Source organism: Galeopterus variegatus, unplaced genomic scaffold (assembly GCF_000696425.1).
Source record: "Galeopterus variegatus unplaced genomic scaffold, G_variegatus-3.0.2 Scaffold8, whole genome shotgun sequence".
NCBI lineage: Eukaryota > Metazoa > Chordata > Mammalia > Dermoptera > Cynocephalidae > Galeopterus > Galeopterus variegatus.
Window position 1 is genome coordinate 1460934 of NW_007726119.1, and position 13664 is coordinate 1474597.

A 13664-nucleotide genomic window follows, 5' to 3' on the forward strand; every position below is an offset into this window, starting at 1 on the left:
CTAATCCTTTTTCCTGGACACCACCCACCCCCAATCTCTTCTTCTCAATTACTTTCCCCTAAAGTCCCCTAGAAATGTGCTTCCTAAGGAAATAATGGCACACAGAGAGATAGGAGAACTTTGAGGTCTCCTTGATTCTGAAGCTGAAAACCCTTTTCTCCCCATTTCTTTTTGTGACTTCCTATCACTTGTCAATCCTCTGATTCACGGTGTACACCCAACCCCTATAATATCTACAATGCCAACTCTCCTGCCCAGTTGGACCTAATCTGATTGCACTATTGAGGTGCTGTAGTTTGTGCTGGCTTTCCTGACCAGGATGCTACCTACTCATCCCTCCAGATGATATTGTTATAGCTTCTCCATAGACACCCATCTTAGAATTAGAGTTGCCAGTACACAGTATGATGATATAGCAACCAGGTTATATAAATAAAGACCTTTTGCATCTGAAAAATGAAAGAAATTACACTAACATCAATCATCTTCAGTGGTTACTGTCCACAGAATTAAATTCAATCTTCTTAATATGGTATAGAAAACCCTCCAGGATATGACTCTTGCTTACCTCTTCATTTATCTCTCACCACTCCCGACTCAACATTAACATCCCAGGAACTCTGAAATAATTGTAATTTCTTGCACATACTGTGCTGTTTCTTATTTCCTTGCCTTTGCTTATATACCAGAACGTTTTTCTTAACCTCCTCTGTCTTTTGGGGGGCTAATTTTCATTCATCTTTTAAAATTCACCTCCAGCACAACCTTCTTCATGAAGCCATCCAAACAACCCTTGGCTAGTTTAGGTATCTCCTAAATGTTCTCATATTTCTATCACTGTGTTACCACACCACAAGGCAATCATTCTTTACGTATATTTCTCCTCCACAAGAATATAAGCCTCTTGAGAATAGAGACAATCTTATGTTTGTATCCCAGCATCAAACACAGTATCCACTATATTGTAGATATCTAATAATTGTTCAATGGCTTTCAATTAAAACAATTAAAATATTGATAGTAACAAGAGTAGTCATGAGGTCAGTATTTAATCCCTAGCACCAAGATATCTTTAGCATGCTGATAAATTCTAATTTTATAAACTTCTTTCACGTCACGCTTGCAGCACCTAGCTCAGTGTTTGCTCACAGTAGGTGTTCAATGAGTATTTTTTCAATTGAATTATAAGAATGGGTAAATACCACTTTGAGTGTACTGGAAAGACATTTTAGAGTAGGAAAGCAAGTCACTTAACCTTGCCAAACTTTATTTTTCTCACCTGTAAAAACAATAATATGAATACTTACCTTGGAGGAAAATTTCAATAACATACGAAAAAACTTTAACACAGCTTGGAACATAGCAACCATTTAAAATAAATATTATACTAAATTATAATGTTGAATCGCTGTGGTACTCTGCACGTATGAGAAAACCCTTCTTGAAATTCAGAAATAAATGTAGTTTTGAGTAAAACATAACCAACCTATTTAATTTAATTTCAAAATATATCACTTACCTTTTTTCTGAAGATGGATGAATAACTGAGCAATTCTCTAGAGCAAAAAAGGAGTAAAAAAATCACAGTGTTAAAGAGAGAAGCCCAGGCTGAACAAGTTTGATAGCAAAACATGAAACAGTGTCATATTTACCAAATTCCATGCTTTTCTGGCAACTGTCTTCTTTCTATTTCAAGGAAAAAAGTGTTAGAGGAGTAATGCAGATATCAAAGTTCAAAGGTTTTGCAGATTATTCTTATGTATGATTTTGAAAAATAGGATGGGGAGAAATCAACCATTTGTTCTTACCTCCTGGGCATCTGAACTATCCTTTTCTGGAAGTACAGGCTTCTTCTGAAAGGATGCACAAATTTTTATGAGTACTATCTCAAAAATAATTCCTAGGAAAATTATAAAGATGATTGCCATCCAATCATTTTGAATAATCCAGGATTCTATAAGGTCCCACAATATCAAAAAGGTATCTTCCAATCCACCTCTCACCCCTTTTTTAATGATATAATATTGCTTTGGCATTTTAGTATAATATGTGAAATAAATCGGTGTTTCATTCAGCAGTCCTTGATTTCAGATGCTCCCAAACCCAAAAAGTTGGTATGCCCATCTAATAACCACAGGCAATTCTCTGCCAGAAAAAAAATTTCCACTGCTACTCAGTGTCAAGTGCAGCAGTGATTGCTTTGGTCCTAAGTGAGGTACGTGTCATAATGGATATTTAACTGAGCTCATATCAACTTACCTTAGCAATAATGACAGTTCATTGGTGAAACATGTACAGTGCTGTAAGTAATTTCTTATTAAAATTCAAAAAATTATCCTCAAATAATTTATAAAAAGCAACATAATTCTATAAACAACCTCTTAGCATAGTTGGATTATCACTACCCTACCATTTAAAAAATATAGAATACATTTGATTTGGTAGAAAGCATTTGATATAACCATTTCTATTTCTACCAGGCATAGTATATTGTATGTTTCTTTGTGGTCAGGAAAATATAGTCCCTTCTGGAATGAATGTAGGGTTGACAGATTTAGCAAATAAAAATACTGGATGCCCAGTTTAGTTTGAATTTTAAATAAATACCAATTAATTTTTAAGTTTAATTATGTCCCATTGCCACCACGTAGGCTATATGATAACTTGTCTCTTAAGGGCCTGCCTGATTTTTTTTTTTTTCTCAAAATATACCTTATTTTATATTTCTTTTTGCTACAGGGGTCAGTTGGCAACAAACTCGATATGCTGAAAACCAAAGTTAGACTTTGGAACGGCCTCCAAAGGAAACATGAATTTCCTTTTCACCCTTTCTATGGTGATTCCAAGGAGCTATTTGTTCTGTACTTTCTTTTTTTTTTTTTTCCTTTTTGTCTTTTTTACTGACCGGTAACGGGATCGCAACCCTGGGTGTTGCGCCCGTACTGCGCTCAACCAGTGAGCGGGAACTGGTCTCCACATGGGATCCGAACCCTCGGTGGGAGTGCCGCCGCGCTCCCAGGCGGCGCACTCTCCAGTGTGCCACCGGGCCGGCCAATCTGTACTTTCTGATGTCAGAATTAAGGGTGGTGCAGAGGCACATCTAGGTACTGTTCACTTTTAAAGTCTAGAGGGTAGTCCTGGAAGCTTACTGAGCAAATACAATTTTAGTCACAAGTAGACAGGATATTTGGGACTAGTAATGAAAAATATTAATGCTACATTGGATTTAGAGTACTCTTCCTTTGAAAATATAATTAATACTTCCTTTATCTTCACTTATTCTAGGTGGATTGAAGAAAGAAGTATTTATTCATTACATTGGAGTAAACTATCAGGCCTCCTCTCACAGTTTAGTTGAATACTACAAAGGTTTGCTAAACTCTTACTTCCTCTGAGTATTGGAGATCATGAGATTAATGACACATTCTGAACATCAGAATTTACCATAGCCTGAAACCTATTTACTATTTAGGTTTAACTCTGATTTTGGGTTTTGTCTTTGAGAAGGATAGCCCTCCAGAATGCATGGTAGTTATTCATTAGCTCTGGAAGAAACTTCAGCAATTCTTCTAGATTTTTCTAGTGCTATTGTACAGTACACACTCCTCTCTGTCACCTCCCCACATACACAACTGGGGTGATTTTATCCTGCTGAGTTTTTCTATAAAATTTAAGGCAGCTGGCAAAATACTCAATTTCTCTTGCCTGCTGAAAGATATTATCTAATTTAATTAATGTTAACTACCTTAAAAGGGCTTCATTGTTTCAACACTCTCCCCTTTTAGTTCCTTGGATCTTTCCAAGCTTTATGCCACTGAAGCCCTAATTAGTATCCCACCAAGGAGCTCTTATAAGAACTGAAAAGGAACGCTATGTACCACTCTTGCTGATGTTTGAGTTTAAATACAGGTAAATATTCTCCTCCAGGCCTTTGTCATATTTGTTACTTATGTACCTACCTACTAATACAAGTATAATTACTTATTTTTCGGCACAGACTCTTCTGTCCCTTGCAATGGAAACCTTGTCTTAGGTCAATCTCAAGTGACCAGAAAAAAAGTAAATGCTAAGCTAGACTTATTTTAAAAAATCATGAAGACGGTAAAAACAACAACTACTACAACAAAAAACCATAAAAAGCCCATTGCTAACAGATAAAGTATAGATACTTCAAGAAAATACTCAGAAAAAAAATTCTATTAATGTTTTAAAAAATCCCCTATTACATCTATCAATGTTTCATTCTTTGAACTATTTGGATATTGTGAACTAGGTTTTTGTTCTTTATTTAACAGGAAAATGTCCCAATAATAGGTGTATAAAATAGCAACATAAAACCAGGGATTGTTCATAATGGTTGCAAATTCTTCTGTAAATATCTTAGTTCAATACAACAAATATTCCCTGACTTGGAGTTTGTCGTCTAAGTGGGATAGAGCAAATACACTCGTGTGCCACATGTATAATGATGTTTCTGTCAATGACGGACCACACACGAAGGTGGCCAGAGCAATAGGTAATACTACATAGCCTAGGTGTGTAGTGTGCTATACCCATCTAGGTTTGTGTAAGTACACTCTAAGATGTTCGCACAATGGCAAAATAACCTGACGCATTTCCCAGAACATATCCCTGTCATTAAGCAAAGCATGACTGTATATCAATAACTTGATAAGAAGGCAGAATGTGATTAACAGAGAGAGAAGGAAGATATGGGATTTGAGGAGAGATACTTTATCTGGGGGTAATTCAAGGAAAGCTGCAAAAAGGAAAAAAAAAAATCAAATGCCTTAAAGGATGAGTAGGACTTGGTAACAGGCAAAACACACACTCGGAAAAATGTTTTCAGTAAAAAGAAAGAGGCAGAAAGACGTTTTCCCTTTTCTAAAACTTTGTGTAGTCCAGGTTAGCTATAGTACTGTTACGGGTTCAGAGTATGAGGGAAAAGAAAGCTAAAGTGTTGATTGGGCCCTACTGTGGAACCACCTGCGGAAACCCAGAAACAGTTTTTTAGTTGGAAGTATCAACTGGTGTATCAAAGCAAGGAAACAATGAAATAGGAAATTCAGTTAAGCTATTGCAATTATATAGATGAAAATTGGTAGGGACCTGAATTAGTGATGGCAGTGTAAACAGAAAGGAGAGATAAGAGTCAAGACTTTTATAGGCTGAAAACCTGGAATTTAGTAACTAAAAGGAAGCAAATGGATTAGAAAGGGGGGTGGAAGACCTAAGGTAAAGGAAAAAAGGATTTAAAGATAATCCAAAATTGGTTTGTCTAGGACAAGCTTTCTCAACATAGGCACTGACATTTTGAACAGGATACTTCTTTGTTGCGGTTACTGTCCTGTGCACTGTAGGATGTTTAGCAGCATCCATTTCCTCTACCTATGGAGTACCCTCACCCCAGTTGTGGCAGACAAAATGTTTCCAGATTTGCCAAATGTCCCAGAGGAGGTAAAATCCTTCTGAGTTGGGAAGCAATGGTCTAGGTGAGCAGTTGTGCCATTAATTAGGACCTAGCAGAGGAGACACCAGGATGGCTCTTTGACTATAATCTCAGACTTGAAGGGGATGCACATTCTCCTGCAAGATAGCACAAATCTGTCCAGGAGAGCAGATAGGATCTTTTCCTGAATGTTCATTTAAGCCTTAGACCTATCACTGATATTTTCTCTAGGAGTTATATGTCCCCCAACTATGGTTTGGTACACTATTCTCAAATTGCAAAGCATCATATCAATAAGGAACAATAGTTTCTTGTAGACAACACAGGGGAAAATCAACTTTAAATAATCACCTACATTATCCCTATATTTGAAGTATTATCTTTGAATGGTCATCCATATTATGCCTATAGTTTAATTTTGCAAACCCAAATATTATAACTAGATACCCTTGTTAGTAACCTTTTAAATCTATTTTGTCATACTTTTCTATTATGGTTTGCTTTGTAATAAGTTGTCCTTTGTATTTTCTTTTTAATATTTTTTGGCTGCTGGCCAGTAGGGTTTGAACCTTGGACTTTCATGTTACCGACACCACACTCTAACCAAACTGAGCTAATTGGCCAGTCCTGTTTTGTATTTTCCGTTTTCCTGTTAATTTTACATCTGGTTCATAATATTAATATTCTCCAACTGGTTTATAGTTGTTAATAGACCAGTGAACATATTTTTTGACAGCTCTGAATATCTTTTTCTCTCTATAGTCTTCTTAAACCAGTATTATTTTAAAATTTCAAATGTTAACTGTTGCTTAACTATACACTATTTCAAAAAATTTAGGTCTTGTTCAGGAAATGACTTAGTCAAAAAGTAGCTATTATACACTGAGTGCTAGAGGAATTTTGAATTTATATTTGGACATGACTTTATTCTATAATACAAACAATTTGGACATTGTTACCTAGGTGGTCATCCTTTATGTTGTATTTAAAAAAATAACATATAATAATTAAAATTCAGATTCCACCAGGGCAGGAGGAATGAAAGATCTCAAAAATCTGCAAGCTGCCCAGGTCACCAGAGACTGTCTGAAGGACCTAACATTAAGAGCAGTAGGGAAGCTAGGGAAAGGATTAAGTTCTTATTATAGAAAACCACTCTTTAGTACAAACTTCTACATAAACTTAACATGAGCCTCATCACATTTTATGTACTTTATTGGAAATATAGAAACTATGTTTTTTATATATAATTCAATACCACCAGTCAAGGTCCAGTTCAGGATATACCTGAACTCCTCAGTGCAAAATTATGTGCCCCTAACTCTGCCTATATACAGCACAGATATGAGTACCACTTTTTAGCCATTATTTAATTCCCCTTAACTGGACAATAGTCCACCCCTTGTTTTGCACACTATGTTGTAAGCTCCAGGCATCTACTTATCTCTGCAAGTCTAATGAGGCTTTGCCTACAACAGACCTTCAGTAAACACTTCTTGAATGAAAGTTGTCGTTTCATTCTAAAAAGTGTTCAGGGTCCACATATTTGAAATTATTTCCATTCTTATCCCTTAATTAAGATGTATTAAAAGATTAGATGAAGAGATGTATACACGCTACAAATCTTAGACTAAATTTACTATAGTAAAGTAAGTTTTGGTTTCCTTTTTTAAAGATGACACTGCTCCATAAAATTAGAGTACTTTCTCAGTTGCATATTAATAAAACAAAGGCACCATTGTAACAAAATTCAAATGTTTAATTTTTTTTCAAAACTTAACTATACTAATGAAAATAAATTATAGTTAGGCCACCTTCAGTATGTGTACATCATCTTTATATAACAGTGCTTTAAAAGACATTTTGAAAAGGACATCATATCACAAAATGTGTTTTAAAAATAGAGGAACATTAAAGAACATTAAATTAGTCTGAAATATATCTCATAATGCTGAGGGTATACTATTCTTTATCAAATTAACTGTACTTATATTCAAAATAACATGGTTTTTAACTGATGACAACTATTTCTTGTCCATATTAGTGATTTCTTGGATCCAAAACAAAATCTGTGTATTTATTTCTCTGAAAACATCATTTGTTGGCCGTCCTTTCACTGCCATGGAATGATTTGCCTTCTCAATCCAGTGGATTTTATTGGGAGCTTGCATTTTCTGTGCCACTTTCTCCAACAAGTTCTAAGGGAAAAAAGAAGAGTATACTAGACTAATGTTCTATTGGTGTTGAATAAAAGATTCTCTCTCTCCCACCTATACTGGCATCTATTCACCAAGTATTTATTAAATACCTTCTCTACAATTTTTTAGGCAATGTCATGTGCAAGGAAATGTCCACTTCTCTTAAACAGAGCAATAGCATAAAATAGATCAAGCATTTATTATTGACAATAAAAAGTAAATTAGAGCCAAAAAAAATGTTTTTTCCAAGAAAATCTTTGTCCCAAGGAAATTATATGCTCTGGAAAATATAAAGTTGTTTTATAATATTAGGCTAATATCTAGTGATGTGAAGACATTGCCAATTCTTTCTCGAGAATCAATTTTATAACAAATAATCTTCCTGAATGTCGAAATGATAAAACAAATGTATAGCCTAGTAATCCCAAATTGAGAAGATTCAAATATTAATCCTTCATTTCCCAAATAGGGGTTAATCCATTTACCAGCTCTCTTTCCAGGGAGATGAATTTTGTCAGTGTGCATATATTTTTAGGTTCTCCAGAGCAACAAGGTAACTAAGGCACAAAACTAGTATTAGTTAAATTAGCATTTTTTCCCAATTTGTTTTCTTTTTCTTAAATTAGCATCTTTTTAACAAGACTAAATGTTGCAGGTAATATCTTGCTCCCAAGATATGTCTTTCATTCTCTTTCTCTCATTCATACAAACATTGAGTTGTAATTCACCTTTTCACACATTTCATCTGCTGAGCCTGACACAAACAGTACAGGATCTTTAATACGAAAGAGATCTTCATCTCTGAGTTTATGATGATGCTTTGGATGGTGCAGTGGATAAGAAATACAAATGAGACCTCGAACAAAACCATGAGAATCATCTGGCTCAGTATGACACATTACAGAAGCAGCTGCTCTTGAGCCCATTGAACGACCTAAAATCAATTAAAATTATGTTCAGTATGAAATATAAACATTCACATAAAGTAGCAGTGATGGTGTGGAAAATCAGATTTCATTTACTGTTCATTCATCATATTTGTTTACAACAAATTACTTAACTCCAATTAACAAGTTGCAATACCTATAATGGACACTTATACCCTTATGAAGAACTAAAACCTGATAGATCTTAAGTCAAATATATAAAACAAAAAAAGTAATTATTTTTCTGATGAACATTTAGAAGGGTGAGAATAATCTTGTGAAGGAATCATCATTTGTGAGAGGGTGACTCAGGTATATAAATAAAAGGACAGATCCTCAGATTACAATACACTACATATGGTTTAAATTTGCTTTAAATATATAAAGTACTTTAACATCAAAGAGGTGACTTACCAAAACCAACAAAAAAATTCTTAAATTAGCTTCCTATTATGAACTAATTTTAATTCTTGATTACCTATCCCTATTTAAAATGGTAGTTAAGTATTTGCGAGTATTGCAACTTACCTCCAAGGAAAACACCTGCAAGTCTGTATTCTCCAGAGGTCTTCAGGTAATTCTAAGAAAAAAAAAAAAAATCATCAATTCTTTTACTATTAAATATCCCACTGGAAAGACAAGATGTATTATTTCTCATCATTACTGAAAAGTATGAAAATCTATGCAGAAACAACCACAACATCTTAAGGGATTCTTCTTGAAAGAAGTAAATAAGCAGTTTTGCCTCTTCTCGTCATGCCTTCACTATTAAATCACATGTTGGGTAATACAGGCAAATACATGAGAAAAGAAATCAATTTTCCTTTATAAAAATATTCAAGAACTAAACTATTTTTAAACAAATTATGTTTAAAAGAAGGCCCAGTTAAAGCTTCTAACTAATACCAAATTTGCTAATAATACTAACATCTAATTTAAAGCTCTAAAAACTTAACAAGGTTGAAATACTTTAGATTAAAAGAAACCTCAGATTTAAGTTTTTATTTAGGGATTTTAAAGCAACAGAAAACAGTACCACATTTGTACATACATAGTATGGTAGGCAAAATAGAATGCCAGAACTATATTCTACATTACATAATTCCAGTGAGAAAATCGTATCATAAGTAGCCTCCCTGACAATATCATGGAGGGACATTTATGATGTGAGCATTCATCTCCATGGAAACTAACTGATGGCAAAAAAGAGAAATCTGACCACTAAACAGCTTTCATGTCCTGTTGAGTTTCTAAGGATGCTCACTAAAAGATTTTCTAAGGCTACTCATTAAGCCAAATGATTTCTAACAAAATTTGTCTTAAATTTATTAAGAATTTTAAACAGAATTCTGTTATAAGTAAATGTAAAGAAATTTTCTTACCAAAACTGATTTATATGCCTTAATTCTATGTACAATATTAAGGCCTTTACAGGTAAATCTCAGGCAAAAAAAACCATGAGATGCAAGATGGGATGCCAGTGACATCAAATGAGGAAGATTCATATCTCCTGATGCTCCATGTGTAAGAATTATTCCATATGTTAAGGTCTTGTTAGGTACCAAACAAACAGCATCTAGTAATTTATTTCCAAAAGGTATTTTTAATTTAACCTGGAATTCAAGAGAATAAAGGGATCAAAAATTACTTCCTTGCCTATTCAGATAACTGAATAACTACACATGTTTGCTCTGTGAGACTCATGATTCAAGTCACGGCCTCCAAACAAAAAGTAATAATATTAATAATAGTTAACATTTAAGAAATGCTTACTGTGTGATAGGTACTATTATAAGTGTTTTATATGTATTAACTCATTTAACCTTCCTAATAATTCTTATAAGCCAAGTACTATTATTATTTTATAGATAAGGCACAGCTGATTAAATAACTTGCCCAAGGTTATATAGCCACTAGCTAGGATTCAAACTCAAGCAGTCTGCTCCAGAGCCCTTATACTGCCTCTCACAATGTCAACTGAAAATAAGAAAATTACTCTGAAGCCATATGATTACAAAAGGAACCCTGAAGATGCAAAACATATGAAAATATGTATTACCTCTGTATGACTCATTTTCACTGTTGAATAACAAACTTAAAGTGCATTACATCTGAGAAGCAAAGGACGTCTACCTGAAAAGAAGATTCTGTTGTGAAAGGTGAGTTGGCAGACATGGATATGACACAAGAACTATGAATGAACACATTTAGTAACTGAAATAAACACATTTAGAACTACTACTTCTCTAAAACTAGAGTCTATACATGTACATTATTTAATTAACCAAATATTATTTTCAAGGTTTCTACAGACACTCAGAATTGGTTATAGGGCCAGGTGTATGACAGATATTATATAAGAGAAAGCAAATATGACACCTTGACATGGAAGCCTTAAGATAATTCATATCAAAGAAGGATGCTGTATTTTGGCAAAAATAATAATAAATATGTAAACATTTTTGGAAGCACCTTCATTCACAACCAACCTGAACCTCCTTTCTCAGCATCTTTCTATTAACCTAATTCCTTCATCATTATCAGTTCCAAGTCTTCTTCCTTCCTTCTATACTTCCACAGAAGTATACATCCACACCCTTCTCATGTGACATCGTAGTGCCTCACAGTAGGCAGAGTATGAATCTTCACTCTGTTGACTTTGGGCTTGGCTATATCTCTTGCTTTAACTAATGGAATACAGGTAGAAGTTTCAACGTGCACTTCTGAGCTGAGGCCGGGTAAATTTCCAGAACTTTCACACTCAACCATGACAAAAATATGCTCCAGATAGTTTTGCATTTTCAGCTCAGAATGAAGACACATGGAGTCCCAGAATGAAAAAACATGGAGCAGATCTGAACCCCAAACGAAAGTCTAAAGTCCAGCCTGGTCCAGCTAAAACCTACATCAGCTGACCTGAAGAACCACTAGCACAAAATATTGTAAGCCTCCGTAACTTTCAGGTTTTTAGGCAGCATTCCTTCATACTAAAAGAGATCTTTTATTGCTCAGGATGTTATTAATGTCAGGATCACCACTATATTCTCATTAACATTCATTCATTCATTTATTAATGGATAACAATAATGCACTTCAAAGTTCAAAAGGTACCAAGGACATATAATGACAAAGTCTTCCTCATTCCACTTTTGCCTTGCCACTCAGATCCTCTCTCCAAAGGGAATCACTATTATCTGCTTCTTGTGTATCTTTCTAGATAATACTGGACTTACATTATTTTCATGTGTGTGTAGGTATATCTATAAAACAAATTCCTGGGAGAGGAATTGCTGTCAAAGGTTTTGTCCATAGTTTTTTTAAAAATACATCTAATTTTTGAATAAATACATTCACATGGTACAAAATTTTAAAAGAAAAATTTAAAGTCTTCTCACACTCCCCTCAGCCACCAAGCTCCTTTTCAAAGGCAACCACTAACCAACTTAATTTGTATTTTTCTCTATCTTGAGTATTATTCTGGCTGCAAAAGTTCTGAGAGTTGAGTGGGAAGAGGCAGATGAAGGACTTCAGGCTTCAATGACTGTTTTCATAAACTAGCCCTACAACTATGCCTTGAGACCCCCAGTTCAAAGATCCTATTTCACTTTCTCGAGAATAAGCCTCCATCCCATCATCTCAAACAGGAAGAAAGGCAGTCACCCAATAGTGTGAAATGGGGAAGGGGATCTAGATATCTAACTGGTTCTCAAGCAGATTTCACTTAAGTCCTCTTTATCAAGTACCCCACACCTATCCCCAGCACCACCACCTTTATTCCCAGTTCCAAAGAAGTCAGGTGCTGCCAGTTTCTGTGCGTTTTGAAGATTCTGTGGTTTATACAGAATTGTTCCACATTATTTTAGAATTAAGAGTTGTTAAGACATTTGCTTTCTAGAGCCTTTCCCATTCTCTCCATCATTGTGGGTTTATGTCTTTTAAAAAAAATCCCTTTATATTAATTTTAGTGAGATTTCAGGAGGGAGTAAAATTAGATACAACAACTCGACCACGACCTTAACCTAGAATGCTCTACTACTACTCTCTAACATGGGGTTCGGTGAGATTTTTGTGGGGGGGGCGAAACTATTCCCCTCCAGACTTCATGTTCTTCACAACTGGTGTACACGTCCTACACTACTTCAAAACACTGAAATTGTCCCATGATATAATCTTGAAGCAACCTGCTCTGGACAGTGTCGGTTTAATCCTTGGCTTTCGGATTCGAACAGGGCAGGGTATGAAGGCAGGCTGAGCCTCAATGTCTTCAACTGCAAATGGAGGAAAATCAACACCAGCTTGTAGAAATACTGTGACGATTAAATGACATATGCCCTGTAATTTAGTACGTGTCCACACATCGGGAGCATTCAATAGCTGTGTTTTATAACAACTACTTATATTCAGGATGTAAAAAGTAATTACATCTGACGCTAAAGGATCAAAATGCCACAATCGCTTCAGCTTTCAGTTGAAAAACGTTTGTGCATTATCTGTTACGCCTACGGCATTACTTTGGCCGTCATGGGGCAAACAGCAACGTTACGAGTTCAAGTCTTCCGGGGGTCGGGTCAACAGCACACACCAGACAACACATGAGTAAAAATTCCAAACGAGGTCTCACAGGAGTTCGGGGTTCTACGGCAGTTGGGAAGAGTTTTTATTCACTCAACAAACGCGTATGTGCCGGGCTGTGCTGTGGGCCATCCAGGGGGCGACCGCTCAAATCTCGGAGGCTACTTCGATCCGGTGACCAAACACTGGCAAATGCCATCGATGCAGTCCCCGTTCGGCTCTCTTCGTCCGTACTGACCCCGCACTCCGCCCTCCCACTCGGCAAAGCGGACGAAGCCCCCACCGGCCGGTGCCCGCGGGCACCGAACTTACGCCGAACTCCGACCAACAGCCTCTGAGGAGAGACGCCGCGAGCCCCAGGCGGCTCCGGCAGGCCCGCTGCGCGAGCTACCTCTCCCTCGGGAAGCCACCCCTACCTGGGCGGCGCCAACCGCCACCGGCGCACCTACCGGGAAAGGCTCACGCCGCCGTGGACACTTAACCGCCCTCACTCGGGTCAGGGAGCAAACCCGCACGCTC

At 36.1% G+C, this 13664-nt stretch overlaps 1 protein-coding gene across 1 annotated transcript; it reads right to left on the minus strand.

The window, feature by feature from the left end:
- Nucleotides 1–7187: 7187 nt before the first annotated feature.
- Nucleotides 7188–13440, minus strand: TEX30 (testis expressed 30). Its single transcript, XM_008582418.1, has 6 exons — nucleotides 12755–13440; nucleotides 10633–10706; nucleotides 9956–10186; nucleotides 9102–9153; nucleotides 8376–8581; nucleotides 7188–7647 (listed from the first exon to the last, which is right to left on the minus strand). Exons 2-6 carry the CDS (start codon nucleotides 10645–10647, stop codon nucleotides 7474–7476), a joined length of 678 nt encoding a protein of 225 aa, XP_008580640.1. The 5' UTR covers nucleotides 10648–10706; nucleotides 12755–13440; the 3' UTR covers nucleotides 7188–7473.
- Between the last annotated feature and the right edge of the window lie 224 nt (nucleotides 13441–13664).